The 18,207-nt window shown below is 35.1% G+C and overlaps 1 protein-coding gene across 7 annotated transcripts in view; it reads right to left on the reverse strand.

Moving 5' to 3' along the window:
• Msp300 (Muscle-specific protein 300 kDa) overlaps positions 1 to 18,207 on the reverse strand; it is a 180,276-nt gene that overhangs the window by 51,034 nt on the left and 111,035 nt on the right. For all 7 annotated transcript variants that reach the window (XM_026633669.2, XM_026633670.2, XM_026633671.2 and 4 more), the window contains 7 exons: positions 12,962 to 13,094; positions 12,572 to 12,744; positions 12,306 to 12,457; positions 1,485 to 2,277; positions 1,253 to 1,411; positions 957 to 1,169; positions 507 to 782 (listed from right to left, as the gene is read on the reverse strand). In XM_026633669.2, the coding sequence (XP_026489454.2) occupies positions 507 to 782; positions 957 to 1,169; positions 1,253 to 1,411; positions 1,485 to 2,277; positions 12,306 to 12,457; positions 12,572 to 12,744; positions 12,962 to 13,094 (1,899 nt within the window). The remainder of the gene's footprint in view (positions 1 to 506; positions 783 to 956; positions 1,170 to 1,252; positions 1,412 to 1,484; positions 2,278 to 12,305; positions 12,458 to 12,571; positions 12,745 to 12,961; positions 13,095 to 18,207) is intronic.

Below are 18,207 nucleotides of genomic sequence, written 5' to 3' on the forward strand. Positions count from 1 at the left end.
AGAGTGGGTTCGCTAGCTCAGGATTTCGAGCGATGGAAGCTGAGGTTAATGAAAGGAAACGAAGATTGTTGCGATGTCGAATACGTATATTTTGTAAACGATAAAAAAATTATAATAGGAATAGATGATCAATAATCGACTTAAAGCTAAAAACGATAACGCGGCGTCTATGTGTCTCTCAGCGGCTCGGCATCCGGGACGCCACGCTGCATCAAAAGTTTGATTCGCTCATTCCGCGCCTGTATCTTACTTTGAAGCGATTTAACTCTCTCTCGACACTCCTAGCAGAGGATATCGGTAAATAGATTAGTCGGCGAAAAGGATGAGGAGAGATAACAGAAAGAAAACAAAACATGAATCGCGTGGTTCGGTGATAATGTACATGAGGCGGTGGATCGTACTATCTGCGCTACCACTAAGCTCGCGATCGAGTGCCTCGCGGGCGATAAACAAAACTAGAACGGTCTCTAGCCTACTGGATGAGGGTGTGGGAGGGGAGCGCTCACCTGCTGATGCGTCGCGGCCCTCTCGGGGTCACGCGGGCTGTAGTTGGGCTGCGCGGCGTGGCGTAATTGCTGTTCGGCCTGAAGCAGTTGCGCGCGGAGACGTGCCACATCGGCACAGTACGCCTCGAGCTGCGCCAGTGCAGCTCCGAGCTGTGTGGCTTGAGCGCCAGTCTGAGCCGCCAGCGCGTCCAGAGCTGCCACTAGATCGCGCGCCGCCACCTGCACGCCCTCGGGCGCGCGCGACTGCGCAGCGACGCCGTCGGGTCCGAAGTGTACCTGTGAGCGGCAGGATCGATGAGCGATTTGTGGTAGCAGCCTCACACGATCTCCTTAAACCTGCTTAAACATTGTCGACCAAAATACTTGCATCGAAAATATAGGCGTCACGAATAATGATCAATACGACCCTACGAATACGACCCTAACAGTCTTATTCACGATTACACTCACGTTCAGTTTTTCGACTGCGTAGGAAATCTTAGTTTTTTGCGTCGATATGTCGTTTATTAACTTTTCTCTGAGGCCTAGACGGTCTCGTAAAGGTTTTTTAGCATTCTGCGGAGCCTCGATTGTTCTCGTCGTTGCCTCGAGCCAATGTCCGACGTCTTTTAGTTTTTTCTCGCATCGCTCCCACTCCTCAGCTAATTCTTGAAGCAACCCATTCTAAAAAAAAAGTTAGACAATTGATTGTTTTAATGTTGTTGTTTGTTTTCGCTATGTTATTATTATTTATTTGAAATACGGACTGTTTTCGCTAATCGTTTTTCCACGTCAACTGTTGCATTTTCGGCAGCCTCTAGCCTAGAAGGCAGGTCGCCTGGACTCGTCACGCGCTCTATGGCTTCTAACTCTTTAGTCATATCTGCTAAATTTTTAGCTTGTTGCTTACAACTCTTAAGGGCATTCTGAAACAAAATATGCATTCGCAATTAGTAGGGAAAGTGGGCATATAAACCTTGCGAAAGTATTGCGACTTACCCCATATTCAGTCTGTTTCTGTTGCGCTTCCTGCAAGTCGGCCAATGGCAACGGCCGCGCTAGGAACGCACGTTGTGTCTCAACCCAAAGCAGAACTTTCTCTAATAAGGCCAAAAATCTAGCCACGGCATCGCAGGCATCCTCGACGGCCGCTTGCCGCGCTTCGAGCTCGCTGCACACCGCAGAAAACTGCTCTGACAGCACAGAGACGGTAGACTGGATCAGGTGGCGCTCGCCGGAGTCGCGACTGCCTTCTATGATAGCACGCGCGTTGCGGGCAAGATGCTCTAAGCGGTCTGCTACGGCGGGTATCTCAGCACGCGTGGCCACCAGGCGCTCGCGGTAAGGTTCCGGCGCTAGCGTGCGCTCACGAGCCGTGACTTCGGCCGCTCGCACCCAAGCCTGCACGCCCTCCACATCACTCGCGTATTCTCCACGAGCGGTGCGTGCGCGCTTCCATTCCCTTTCCTTCTCCTCCATTGCAGCGGCAAGTGCCTCCGCAGACAGTTCTAGTGCGGAAAGCTCCTGCGCCACGTCCGCGGGCGCGGAGCCTCCGTACCGCTTCCCGCTCTCCTCGGTGAAGGTTTTCGTCTTTTTCACCAGATCCGAAACTTGCTCGGCAAGATTGCGGATCTCTGCTTCGTTGTCCTCCCCAAATACGTAGAAAGTTCCGACTTTGGCTATATAAACTTCGATCTGCTGTCGGAGTTTCTCGATCTTCTCCGATACTCGATCAAATTCGGAAACAATTTCGTCGATCTCCGCGAGTCTCGCCGCAAGAGTCTGTCGCAATCTGAAAAAGAAATCGTTTGTTAGGGCGCGTCAATTAGTAGTCGGATCGGAGGAGCTTCTGGCGAATAGGGAAGAGCTGCCAAAAGGCGACGAAAATAATCCGGCGGCGCAGCGTGACGTGGTATGACGCCACAAGGTCGCGCTCCAACGCACGCGTTACCTCGTCGGTCGTGGCAGCGGCCTGCGGCGATCCGCTCGCTTTGCCCGCACGTCGCTCAATGAACCGAGCAAAAGATTCACCCGTCGCGTCTAATTTTATTCTACGCTATTATGTTTGCAGTGACATCAGCGAAGTTTTGGGTGCACTCGTGTTTACGTTCCGCGCCGGCATGCGAGCATGGCTTATGGTGACGTGACACTTTCAACCTTGCTCCTAACTTGACAGGCGAAGCGTTGATAAGCCGCTTTTGCTTATTGCGCAACGTCAACGACATGCGCTAATGAATACCCGTCAGCCATAACCGGCCGGCGCCGCGAGGTACGTGTGGGCGAAGTAAACATTTATAGAGCGGCTGCCAAGGATCGCCTAGTACTCAAATCCCGAAAACTATGTTTTTGCAACACACGTTCGTTTAGTGACTCACCGCCAATAAATATGCACAGTCACATTGAGGCACCGCTATGCGCTCTCAAGTATACGATCGTTCAATGCACACACTCAATTTTCTACCATGTATTCCTATGAATATTGTAGATAACTATCTTCAAACCGGCCCGATTAGTAACGATTGGATCGCGGAAGTAACGCGGGATTTCTTCCTCGTGCATTGCTCACAAGTTTCGATCTTGAAAATCTATATTGTGTTGAGTAATGGCGAACGTTCTAAGTATAACCCCCGGTTCACACTGCGAGCCCCTGACCTATTAACTGCGCAGTACGCATGCGCTGCGCGGTCTGAAATAGTCTACCAGTCTGAATACGTAACGATTACACAGACGTCCCCCGTACCCGCGTCTGGAACGAAAATCGATTTAAACTAACCCTTATGCAGGCGTCGGGAAGCTCCACTGTTCGTCCACGACGGATGTACATATTGCCTTCTAACATTGTCGTGTCGGCCTTTCGATTGATTTTATGTTCAAGTTATAGAAATATGATAATCTCATTAGAAATTCTTGGGATTTTTAAATTACATTAAAGTGTATTAAGTTGAAGTATGCTCAACAATAAACATAAAACGATTGTTCGATATTTTATTAACAGTTGACTTACGTTTCTATTATCCGCCGGGTCAGAAGTCAATCTATGACTGATATATTATGACGTGACGTGACGTGACGTATCCCTTTACATTTACCTTGAGGCTTCATAAATTGATTAAAAATTTTCGTAAACTTAATATTTTAAAAAATAGTTAGTACTTATTCAGACATTTGATAGTTATAAATTTATGTACCCTCCAGCTGACTCACCCCTTGAAAGCGCTTTAGTCATGTGTAATTATTTTTGAAAACCTATAAATGGTGTGAAACTGCAGTATAAACATGTTTTGATAAATTTTATCTAAATTAAATATGAATCTATAATAAAAATGAGCTACCTGATGCAATACTCACCTGGGAAATTGAAATTGACTTTAGTAATACTAAAGTCAAAACAATGTGTTTTACACGTTCTAATATCGACCAAATACTAATAAAACTATACAGAGGTTGTCCGTTTGTACATGTATACCAAATATCATAGCCATCGAAAGCCATCGAAAGCCATCGAATTGAACCGTCTAGAAGTTAACGCACTGCAGCGCCATCTTGTAGCGAGTTGCAAGTAAGTGGAAGATATTAAAACCTTCACGAAAATGTGTACATGCCAATTTTTCTAGTAATTTCTATTCAATAATGTTACTCTTTATTAGATACTGATTTATTTTCGTATTCAATAACTAGATACTTTATATTAAAACAAAATCATATCGTTTTAATTTAAGCTTTGACGCATTCAAACATTTCTATCCATTTCTACGTTCTAGAATTTTCTGTAAGTTAAAATATATGTATGTATTTTATTTAAACTTATTTATTTATCTAAACTTAGCTGTAAGTTAGCTTAAGTTGACTGTACAGTTTAGAGAACAAAGAAGCTATAAGTACGTATGAGAAAAAAAATAAGGATAACAAGTCACTGAGTTATAGAATTTACACGTGAAATATATTTGTATCGAACTCACGCAATCTGCTTTAAATGTAACTTTTCTATATTTACAAATACTTCATACAAAACTTTGGTATATATAGATATCTGTTACATATTTTTCCTTCCATACGAATTATGGCCTCAACTAAGGGGAACCTGTTAAAGTAATATTATATACATAACAATATTTAAATTTTATATACTACATATTTTATCATTTTATATAAATCGAGGATACGACCATATGGGACTCCTGGTAATTGGTAATCAATTACAGAAATGCCCCATTCGCCGTCAATGCGTCGCCAACCAAGGCAATGGGGTTAAATTCCCTGCACTTATCCCCCACCCCCACCCAAATTGAACAGCAATACGAACGATTCTTGTTTAACGAAAGAATAATTGATGAGAGACTTGAACTATAAATAATTACACGTATAAGCCGCCTACGTTTTAATATAATGGAGTCTTGTATGCGAAGTGTAATCTTGCACACTTATTAAAGATATGACAATGAATAGTTCATAAATAACCCAAAATGGGTAAATTCTACATCCTAAGGAATCAGTTTGGATCTTAGCATATACACATGTGGCAAAATAATTGCAATTCACACGGTGTTTAAACGTTGACCACGAGATATACACTGAATTTAAACACATTCAATACTCAATGATATGGAAAATTGAACGGGTTCAATTCCTCGATCTTGGGCTAAGGTTATGTGTGCTATCCGCTGCGATATCAATCAAAGAATAAAACAGAGGTCAACTCTACTAACATATAACGGCAATGACACGATCCCGATTTAACATTATTGCCATCCAACTTAAACCGAACTGTATCTGGATCCAATCGTTTGTAAAATAGATAATCAGCTGAACGGCAACGATTTCGTTAACGTTCAATTACGATAAACTGTCAATTTGTTAGTAAGATTGGCTCCTAGTTTATCTTTTAATAATTGTATCTAAAAACGAGGAAATTAAAAGTGAATCATTTTAATAGCCGTACAAAAAGCGTGAGGTACTTTCTACTGATTTGTTATTACACGATTTAATTATCTTCTATTTAGTCGGCTTCTAAGAATAACTGCTAAATTGTATTTTTTTTCCATAGTTACTAGCTAAAGAAAAACTTATTCTTCCTAATTATAATTTTATAATATTTATGTAAATGATTTTAGCGCTTCATAGCAGTGTTATTCTCATGGTCACACATCCAAACCAAATGAGCTTAACATATATATTTTGGTACGCTGTTTTAAGTTGATACGGTCTGACATCATAAATTACCAACCATTACCGACCGACCTCGCGAGACGTAAATTAAAAGACACGTTTTTTAAATAAATTAAAAAAACATATTGTCTATGGCCTTACGCAGGGCTCAAACATCATCTTTATCATTGTCATATCTCACTGCGAACAGTTTAATCGTTTAAACGTGATTAGGTAACAAATAGGCAGACAGAGTTGCCTTCACTATTATCCTCAATCAAATTAAAAATGCGAAATCGGGTTTATATCAGTAAAGTTTGCATACACGACGTCAAGGATCCATAAAAGGACACATTTACGGCTGTTTACGTGTTTGCCCCACATGAAGGGTATGTTGGACTCGCCAATGTCCAGGACGCCTAATGCGCCCTAGTACACCCGATTACAAACTAAACAAATATCCCCTCGTCGCTTTCGTATGTTACCGTGCCGCGCTGACAATGTAACCTAACCTAACGCCACGCTGACCAAGTCGCATAAGTCCGCTTTTGAATTTCGAATAAAAAAAATATTACAGTTGTGAAACCTGACTTCTTAGCTCTGAGATGATTCTTATATATCTATTGCTAGTTAATTTTGAACGATAAACAAGTGTAAATCCTCTAAATTCAATAAAGACTTTCACTTTATTTAAGTAAATATTTAGTATGGAATTATATATTATCAAATCAGAATATGTTGCTTCACTGTATCTAATACGATGTTTTCTACGTGTTTTTAAAATATAAAACGAATTTCCCATTTACTGTTAACTTCAAATAGAAGTCGATATTCAACTAAATATTTCAGCCCACCTCATTTTTATTACGTAAGCAATTTTTTCTGTATTTTAATAATGTTCAAGCCAACCTATTCGAGTCGATTCTTGAGAGAGGCCCATCACTAGATTACGAGATTTTTAAAATGTAAAAATGGTGTCAGCAAATCAAATTATAGGAACGTGAGCAATGTTACAAATATGTTCCGCTGAAATAAATTAGTTCCAGTCCGACTTCGAGTATCGGCCATGGTTTCCGATGACGTCATTTTATTGTTGACAGCTGCTTAATTTTGAATTATATATCTATTATTATTTTATCTGTATTTAAAAAATGGTATTTAGCAAAATTATTATTCTATGCAAGCGTGTGATATAATTGTTCAATAATCTATTCTAAAATTGAAACTTAAAATCGAATTGTTTGAAAGAGTAGTTTCATATGTTACATATATTTAGAGATGTAACTTTTCTCACGAGATAAATTACAAATAAATAAGATACCAGATTTAGAAGATTCCATAGATAGGTTTGATAAATATTGACCGGATTCAAAGCCATGATATTTGGTTAAAAACCACGTATAACCTAACCTCTGTGTTTAAGTTCAAACCGTATTCAAATACAACAAAAAAATATTTTATAATGTTAAGTAATACTTTTGAATTATATTAATATTATGTCTATTCATAATGTTTTTATATTTTTACTATATATATTTAAAAGAGGGATGAGCTATGAACTCAGAGATAAATAACATAATATGATGTTATGATATCATATGAGTGCCCCCCAGTAGTGATATAGAGGGAATTGTGTTCAAATATCTCGGAAAATCGTAATAAACTACTCATTCATAAAGAAATCGTCTAGAAAGGAGAAAGATCTGAATTATTGATACTTCAGCTTTTACTGTTTAAATAATTCAACAGCTTGTTTATTTACTATCACAGATCATAAATCGTACTTTCCTTTCTTCAGTTGTTCAAAATAAATTAAAATTAAAATTAATGAAAACTTGGCTGAATAGAACAGACCTTTGCCTTATTAAATAGCAAAAAACGATAAAATATTAATTAGTCTAGATAATTCTTTTTTTAAAACATTTCACTTGTATTCATTAAAAGCATACGGAATCCTTGAATCATTCGTATTTAGAAACTAGGTATGGCACCAGAACAAGGTCGATAAAACAGTACTTATGTTATTTTTATCTAAATCCCGATTTACAAAAATGTTATGACACATTCAATAAAATTAAAATTGCATATTTTGACATTTTAGAACGCAACAAATAAATAAATTAACTTTGTCGATAAAACACAAACAAACTTACTTGAACTTTTCACCTTATTTAAAAAACAAGTAACGCACATTTCCAATTCATAGTTAAGTCAGATGCATTTGAAGTCGATATTTATCGAATAAGTATTTAAGCACAATTTAATATTACTATTTTTGAGCAATATTTTCTCTAATTTAAAATTGTTTAAGTCAACTTCATCGAGTTGATTCTTGAGAGAGTCCCATCACTAGTTTAATAGACAAATATAAGTTGTACGCGCGTGAGTCGCTTGCCGGTGACATCATAGGCCGGAATTATCTTAAAACGTTCGTATGACCTAATGATTTAAATATTGTCATTTGTGACGCGTACTTATGTTTCAATGTCTACTCGCTTCAAAGCATATAAAATTGACAGGATTACTAATATTGATTTAGAGTTTGCTAAATTAAAATTTACATAACATTCTAAGTGCGTGTTTATATTTCACGTAAATACAAGTCATTCAACACTTCGGAATTAAATTTTTGTAATATGTATGTATACTGAGCAGAGCATTCGACACTTTTATAATATACTGCATTGTACATTTATTAATAAATAAATTTGGAATAATATCAATGAAACAGACTTACTGTTTCAAAAGCACGAGTTTTATGTTTGTGATTGAGGTTCATGTATGTGAGTTAATTTCTTCGATCGTAACTTTTAAATGATTGAAGAGATATTGATGAATGGGCTATCGTTAGATCCTGACATCATCCCAAATGACAATGACATACATTTTTACTGAGTTCGTTTTTTGGCAAGGTGGCCGTGTTGTTATTAACGGAATCTATTATTTTTTTTTATTATTATTTACTTTATAACATCCACGGGCTCACAGTTGGCCCTGCCTTTTTTTACATTTTATTTTTATAAATTGTGGCGTTATTTTATATTTACTGAACATAAGCAGATCTTCGCTGGACTTCGACCTTGTCGTCTTCTTGGAAGACGTGGTCCACACTGACATTTTTTTTTTTTTCAATGTAAAATAATATAGATATAGTCCATAATAAATAATATATGATAATATATAATATATAAAAATACTGTATATTAACAGAATCTATTATACTCCATGGGAACATATAGGTAGATAATAAAAAAAGGGTAATTACTGAGTTTATGCCGGTACTTCTCAGTAGAGTTAGGTCGATTCATTTAATTCAAGAATGACCATTAAAAAGGGCTTGGGCCTATTTTAAAAATTATATCAGTTCAGTATTTTGATTTATTATTGCCAGAAATAACAACAACAACTTCGGATTGGCGGATATACATGTCGGATTTAGTTCCGTTGGCTTATTATGTTTTTGCTTCGAACAAGACATGAATTTAAAACCAAAATTAAGTATCTAAATAAACCGACTGTTGCCCGGATTATAAGTCTGCGACCTTATATTATGATAATCGATTTCTGTCTACCTCGTCGTCTCGGCTTTATATAATCCATGAATATCTAACGATCATGCTAATATAAGGGCAATAAAAATGTTCAGGTAACATGAACATGCAAAGGGCGTTGTGTAAACAATACGTATGTATTATTTTCACATACAATCCAACGATCGACCACTATGACCGCTCACAGGGCGCCCTTGACCGCTCCATATAAGTGCGCGTCAGACTTTACCAAATTAGCAAGCTATTTATAACACTCAAAACAAAAAAAATCTTATTGCACTCCCATTGAGTTTAAACTCGAATGAAATGGAATAAAATTTATTCAATGCGTTTAACTTAAACGCCAGCTCATTTTTATCAGTCGAAATCCCTATCCACTTGACATAAGGTTTAAATTGAATCGATAGACTGGGAAGTGCATTAAAACGGCTATAAACTGGTCGATCTGACCAAATGCGACCGTAGAATTTTAATGAGTATTTTTCATGCTGTCACAAGTTGCCGACAGAACAAAACGTTATACGGCCGAAGTAAATTACATTCACCTAAAATTTCTTGGGCATTACCAACTTTCCCTTCGGTCGCTTAATCATTTGAAGAGAAAACATCGTCTAGTATTAAACAGATGATGCTGTGGAGGTTAAGATGAACATAAAAAGAAAAAGAAGCTAGAAAGCCATAAACAAATTAAAAAAACAAGGTTAATTCGTGACAATCATTTTTTTTGTTGTCTTAAATAAAGAAATCATAGACTGCTGTTGTTGTCTGCTCTTGATTTATCTATTCTTTTAACTTTTTTTATGTTCTTGCATGAATTTATTCACTGGCAACATTTTAATAAACAGCGGCAACTTTTAGGAGTACTTATGACAATGACAATACAAGGACTCTCAAACCTTATTATGTTTTTCAACCTAAGCCTTCCGGTGTTTTTAGCTTTCAAAAATAAATATTTAACTAAAATCAATATTATATAACGTATTCAAAAGAAAATCATCTACGAAACGCATAATGCCAATTATTTCTGTTAATCTATTTTTGTTTGTTCGAAAGCATTTCAGTGTTATGGATTCACCGGAAGTTACGTCTTGTTCAACCCAATTAACACAAAGGTAATGTAAAAAAAAAAACGTTTGCGCTATTGATAAACATTTTTACGAAGACAGAAGGTTGCAGACAGAAGGAATGAAAAAACAAACATAAAAAATCTGCGGACAACGCCAACATCATCAGCGAAGAAAAATGATACCTCCCAGAATTTTAGACGCCATTTTGCAAGACCAATTTTGCTATAGACCAAGTGTTAGTCAGACGAATCGTAACCTTATTACAACGGATTAAGGTACTGGTGTTTGTACTTATATAAAAATGGGTTTGATAATTAAGTGTGTTGATATAAGGTGTAGTTGACAAGGCGTTGATGCTCTGCCAAGATTCCAATATTCCGGACTTAAGCAGATACGTGTAACGTTATAGTTAATTAGCTCAAGTGTTGATGTGTTACAAATAAAATGTATACCATATATCACTCAGGAATATTTACGGTTTGTACCGGTGAAATATTTTTAAAATTGGAACAGTAGTTCCGGAAATTACCTCTACGTACAAACATACAAAATTTGTCTCTTAATAATATTAGTACATATGTATATAACCACAAGTTGCATTTGATGTGTCTATGATGTTGGGTGTTTTTGTCTTCTGGCTGATTTAAAGCCTCCTCTCCCTTTAACGCCCTTACGTTTGTCTCCTTTTTCAAACAGTATCGGATTTAATTTCAGGATTACTAACTGTACCAATTAACTATGTATCTTTTAGTTTTTTAAAAAAAATAAACCCTATTCAACAATGTCTAATTCAACTATAATACATCATAGTTTAAAGATAAATATTAATACGGAATCTTAATTACGTTTCTGCTCAGTAAAACTTCCATAACAATAACACTTATACAAATAAATGTCATTTTGTTACAAATTGTTTTGGTAGGTATAAAAATTATTAGTTGGAAACCATCAAGATTGTAACTCAGGGTGAAGTATTTCTTCGCTTATAAGCTAACAATGGAAGACCTCGTCGAGTTCTCTCGTAAAAACTTGCTGTAAAACACAATCAAGTTTTGTAGTCATCACTTTACATTGTTTCGATAAAAATACTTAAAAGGCAGAAATTATTGCTTAACGGTTTATACTGAATCAACGTATTTTGTTAATGTTTCTTATTTGTTTTAAATATCGCCACTATACTTCTAATAGATTAGCAAAGGGCGAACTAACCGGTTGTGTATTGCTGATTCTAAGATATTATTTTACATTGTCATGTCATGTCACGCGATGTCATATCATAAATTCATTTTATTAATTTGTTACTTTTACGACTATCCGAAGGTATGTTATAAATTTCTTTAAAATGGATAACGTCACGTGCTAAACCCTTTTTAACAGCCTCTTTCGTATAGTGTGATCTTGATGTTCTTTGTGATCCCCAATCAGGCCAACAAATATAAACAATTTCAAAGTGAAAGAATAGAGAGGGCACCTTTGTCAACGCACTTAGGTTACACACACAGTTGTGCACAATAATGTCACCTGCACGGGTAGCAGTCAGCATGACTGGCCGTTGCACATAAAATTCGATCAGACATTACTACTTTATCTGTCTTAAATGTGATAAACCGTAACTTACATATAGTGCTAAACATCGCACATTACTTAATATTCGTAAGATATATTATCGAATCAAAGATAATGGTTTCCTGTCCTAACTTGATCTGCGTTCTTCAAACTTCAAGACCCATTCGCCAGAAGTCCATTTACACACAAAATACATCGTGAAACTTCGCACAGATTATAGATTGAAATATTAAACATACTTACTTGTCGAATTCAATTCTACACAAAAAAACATTAATATAGTTATATAATGATATAAATATTAAAAAAAGACAGACTAACCACCATTTTCCGAATCTAAAATCAAAGTCAAATTTATTAAACTAAATACTCGGCTCTCATTGGTCTTTTATTGCACCATCAGTTACCGCCGACCATTGACTTTGATCAGTGGCTCAGAAACCGGAAGTTAGTTCATTTAAAACAAAAAGGACACACCACACGATACTCACTTCTCATAAGCTTCCACCAGTTCTTTGACATTCCTCTCGTTCTCAGCGGCTACGTCCTTAGAGTGTGGTTTGAGTAGAGACACCACGAAGTCCGCGTGTTCCAACAGATCGTCCCTGGTCTCTTCTAGACTTGACACCTCGCTTTGTAACTCCTGAGTGAAATTAAAATAATTTTGTTTACCAATGTTTAATGTATAAACATTAATTCCAAAAATTTTAGTGACACTTTTTTTTAATATATGACGTATACTTTTTTGTCACCATACCTGCAGTGCATGCCTGGTGTCCAACGCACGTCGCCTAGTAGCAGGGCTGGCGTCCAACTGTCGCAGGCGGTCACTGGCAGCCGTGACAGCCGCGGCTAGACTTCGTTGAGTATCCAAAAGTTGGTTCCAGCGCTGTAACTGGCTGTCTGCCGACGCTGCGCGTTTAGCTAAACCTAAGATCATAAGATATAGTCAGTAAACAATCTAAAACTATATTTATTAATAATATCATCAAATACATATATACTAATAATAATAAAGGCAAAATTATGTCTGTTTATCTCTCTGTTATATCATGGCCAAACCACTGAAGCGAATTTGATAAAATTTGTGATGAAGGAAATTCGAAGGCCAAGGAAAAACCTAGGCTATTTTGTCATCAATTCCTACCTTCACAGGCGACATTCCATCTATCAGCTAGATCTCTGGTCTTGTGTTCGACACGTTCCCCGCTGGCTGCGTCCGCGCCGCTGCACAGCTCACGAGCACGCTCCCGAACGACGTCGAGAAGCGGCTGTTGATTCTAAATCGAATCAAACCACATTTAATTAAAACAAAATTTACAAAAATAAAAGATAGAAAAGTAAACATTATAACACCAACTTTAAGTCACAAATCCAAACAAGATACAGAATAGAATATAAATAATCTTATACAAATTGTTTTTTCATAAAATTACACTTCGCTCCGAAAATATCTTTTCAATGTGTGGAAAAAGGGATAATATGGCATGAAATCAAAATGGCGTTGCATATCAAGTGTTTACAATGTTATCAGGGAATGCGATGACTGATAACACTGTGATAACGTTTAACTTGCTGAATATTGTAGTATACTTCTCAATTTTTACTGCAAATTTTTTATCACAGATTTTTAAGAATGCATATAATACTTTCGAAGAATGAATAATTACTTGATATTATCTTACATGTAAAGGCACTTGACCTTTTGGTGAGTGGTACCACCACTTTATATATGTTTATATACAAATAAAACTTGAGAACAAATTTATAACAGTATAATAATGAATTAGTCAAAACAAAAATACCCCTTAGATTATTAATATCGCACTTTAAAAAAACTAAAACATACGAGCCAACTTTAGTACCGTGGTGTGCGTGACAGCTACACTTGAACCTCGCCAATGGTCATAATACTTTACTAGTGGACTTAGTGGCCCACTGTTGGACAATATTTTTTACTAGTTTACAGTTTATGTAGACACATAGAAATAAACAGGTTGAGCTCATTTATTTAATCATCATTAATTAATTAGACTATTTTCCCAGTTCCCAGTTTAAATATAATTGCAGCTTCAAATCGATATATCGATATCGATATTTTTAAAAGTAAGCTAAAATTAGATTCTTAGTTTTGTTATAACTTGTTAATTACACGATAGTTTATATAGCCTGTAAATAAATAGATTTTTTATCCGAATATTTTTTATCGATTTTCAAACTTATGTAAATGTATTTTGTTCCCCGTGCATGTTATTCAACTATTGAATTCATTTCGTTTTAAACTCTTTCGTTAAGCTAATTGACAGGTCAAGAAATTATATTTTTAATTATTTTAGGGTGACATAATGTGACCTTTGCCCATAGATTCTGACACTGAAGGAAATATAAAACACACCGTCAAGAGTCACCGATCACGGGATCAAAGATTTAGTGTTCGCACGCGACATTGGCGAAATAAATTTTTGGCACAAATAAAATTCAGAAAAAAAGATCTAGTTTCCCTATTGCAATAACTATTTAAACCGGAACACGGCAATAAAAAATATTTTAGGTTTCTACCTAAACGGCGAGCGGTACCTACTGTGACCTACACCGATCACTATCAGCGAAAGTACGATAAATTTGTCACAAATATACAAAACTTTTTAGCAATAATATAGAATTCACGCTAGTCACGTCAATTGTCTAAATTTAAAGCGGTCGAAACTGTCAAAACAGAGTTACTTACATAATTATATTACCTACTAAAACTTCCGGAACGCGTTGTAAAAGCAAGTTGTATGAATATTGTCTTAGATTTTTTTTTCGGATAAACGTTACAAAAATCATCTCTACATTTAGTACTATATTCAGTTCAGATTTTGCGTCAATGAATGTCCATCATTATAGTTTATATAACATTTAAAATAAACTATGTTATTGTTATCGTGTTTTTTTTTTTGTTTATTGACTTTCTTCTTGTACTTATCATTCGCTGTTTAACTGTTTTGTAATATTTATTGTTATTTCAGTTTAAACAGGAAAATCGTCAGTGGCATCGACAGTGACCTTGAACAAAGCACGGTTTAGTGATGCGCCTATTCATAGCGCTTGTCTGTTTGGCAGTCCGCATATTAGTTAGTCCGCATATTAGTTGAGTGATTTATGGTTATTTTATATTATTTTAATGTTATAAACTGTCAATATCAGCGTATGTTTTGATCTCTAGTGTAGAGTTTTATATATGTACATGTATTCCCAGGTATACAAAAGCGATTATAATGTTATAAATGGCTAAAATGTATGTTTGTTTTAGTAGAGACATCTCTAAATGTCCCCCTATTGGGCTAAAGCTTCCCATCCTCTTAAGGAGTATATTTTTTCACGCAGATCCATCTGAGTTTATCAACTCATGCTATCTCTTACCACCCATCACGAGATAAATTAGAAAAGTTTAACGTCAAATTTAACCTTTCAATTTTTTTTTTCAATTAACCAGATGCCATTTGGGTTAAGATTTACAAATTGAAGTATTTATCATATGCCAGAAAACCCCACTATGATAACTATGATAATATACTTCGAAGATCTAATTACACACTTATAACGATCCAATTATTAAGGCTATCAATAATGTACTATGGGAATCAACTCGATAATAACTCGCACGGAACTCGACAGAACTTGGTCCTGAGATGACAGAAAGTAGCATAATTATGTAGTTATGACTACTATTAATAATGATAGTATTTTAAGATTATTATTTTTATAAATTTAAACATCAATCTAGCGTGTCAATGTTAGTCAGTTTGTTAATATTTCACTGCGAATTAATTTACAGTTTTATGTTGACAAATATTTATGTACATTATTGATATTATAATTTAGTATATTCATATGTTATGCTATTCCATAACGGACAATACACTTGTGAATAGTCTGAAGCAGCTGGAATAAGAAATAAAATAAAATTTACATTAATGTATTGACAATAATATCCCACATTTTCTATTACAGAAATAAATGCAGTATTTAAAAAGGTTTAACACAAGCTCAGTAGCAACAGATAAGTAACTGGCTGCAGACAATGACTAGGTATACATACTTATATGAAAACATGGTCACATTATAGCTCGTTTTGCAATAGCCACTTATGAAACCGAAACTGGTTCGTATGTAACCTATATCACCGGCAATTCGTAAGTTGACTAATAACCATTTCAGCGTGAGTATGAAATTTTTCATTTAATTTCGTATTGTTAAAAAAAAATTATTATTTTTTACTTTTCGAATTGAGTCTTAATTGCACAATAATTACAAGATTGACGTGTTATTTTTAAATTTATATAATAATAATATTTAGTTTTACAAATGTAGACCGTTAATAAAAATTACCTTAATTGAGATTTAAAACACTAGGTATATATTCTGAATATAGAATTTTCATTAACGCGAAAGAGTTAAATTAACGCTCCGTGAATTATGATAATGTGAGAATTTATGAACATTACTTCGAAGAAACATTGTTCAAAACAATTTTAACACGAAATACAACATTAAATAACATATTTCAAAGATATTTGTAAACAAAAACCATATTTATAAATGCAAATTAAGATGAAAACATTTTCAACAAAACGGAACCGGCGTTTCGCAGCACGTGCACTCACCTTCCTTTTGCGCGGAATTTTTGACGTTTAAATAATTATAAAAATAAACAAAAACAGATTAAATATAACACAGATAATATATCCTAGGTAGTAACGTAGATGCACTTGCACAATAAGAAAGCAACTAAAGGTAGTGTGTTTTGATAGCGTTGCGTTCTCATTGCTGTGTGTACGGACTACGACTGGTCGTTCAGGCCTTGACTGCCGAGCGTGACATCATCCGTTGTTAAGGGGAACCCACTCGGAAGTTGAGCAATTATCTTTGCCCTGTGCGGTTTTACTTTCGCATGTTATCGTTTATATCAATATTTTTGCATGTAGTTTTTTTTTTTTAAATCAGCTTTAAATAATTTACGTATGTTTATATATATTCTATATAATTTTTTTTTATTTAAATATCGTATGCAACTATTTTTAATATAGAAACAACAGATGTGTTTGTAAGGGGATTAACCCTTCTTTGTTCTTGGTAACATTGTAAATCTTGATATGTTAATTACATTGTTGATACTAAATTATCGTAGTAGTACTTTGAACATTATAGTGTCGTTAGCCTCATGGGGATGTAATACATATTTGGAACTATCATAAAATTGAAATATTCCGTATGAAATAGGGTAAAATTAAGTGTAACCATGAGTTTGGAACGTAGATTCTACCAAAAAGGAACCGACAAGGAACTCAGTAGTTACTCTTTTCCACTAATTTACAGACGTATGTGAACTAAATACAATTAAACTATGACGTCACAATTGCAAATGGCTGTTATGACCGATCATATTGTAAATGTTTAAAGTTATTTTGCTGTTAGTAAGTTTATCTAATTATACGTTTATAACACGAAAGTGTGCCTATACCGATATTTCAAGTATTAATCACGACCTGTATGGTACAATGACCAAAATTAGTTAAATGTTCTATAGGGCCGAATACATTTGCGAAACCAAACGAAACGTGATATCAACTATAATGCTACGTCTACATCTTTGTAACTGAGATAACAATAAACTGACATGACAAGTTTTTATAATAACAAATAATAAGTGCCGTTTTGTTAATTTTAATAGAGCTTATATTCAATTTTGTCTGCTATCTCGCTTCAGCATGTCTAAATATTTTTTTCTTCGAATGTGATGATGAAAAGGTGAATGATGACCTTTCGTAACATTTATTATAATATATTGAAATATAATTTCAAAAACGCCTTACTTTTTTTAAAATTTTGTCTGTTAATTTGAAGACACATGACGTCAAAACCAATTATTGAATTTAAAACGTCAATTTTTTATATACTTCAGTATCATTTAGAATATATTTTATTATGAAATGTTAAATAGTTTCCAGAAAAAGACAGAAACTTGAACTTGTTTATTACAAACACGAGAAGCTACCCTATCGTGTGTTATATTATTTTCAATGAATAAATCATCATTTAAATATATATATTAGTTGACTTAGAGAAAATGGATATATATCAATTTCAAGAATGTATCATAAGTTAGTTAAGAGTTTAAAGCGTTATAGCACTTATTTCAAACGTAATAAAGGTTATTTACGTATTACTTGTTCCAACGCAGTGAACAGTAAAGCTACATTCATAGTTCGGTTTCGTTTCGCTGCTCTCCGCAAATTGCAATGTTAATAAAAATGCTAATACAGTTTGTATTGGACGTAAGTTAAATACAATTACTTCAAGCAACATTTAATAGGTTTTTCTAAAAAAAAAAACTGTATTATCATCTAT

Source organism: Vanessa tameamea, chromosome 10 (genome assembly GCF_037043105.1).
Source record: "Vanessa tameamea isolate UH-Manoa-2023 chromosome 10, ilVanTame1 primary haplotype, whole genome shotgun sequence".
Taxonomy (NCBI): Eukaryota; Metazoa; Arthropoda; class Insecta; order Lepidoptera; family Nymphalidae; genus Vanessa; species Vanessa tameamea.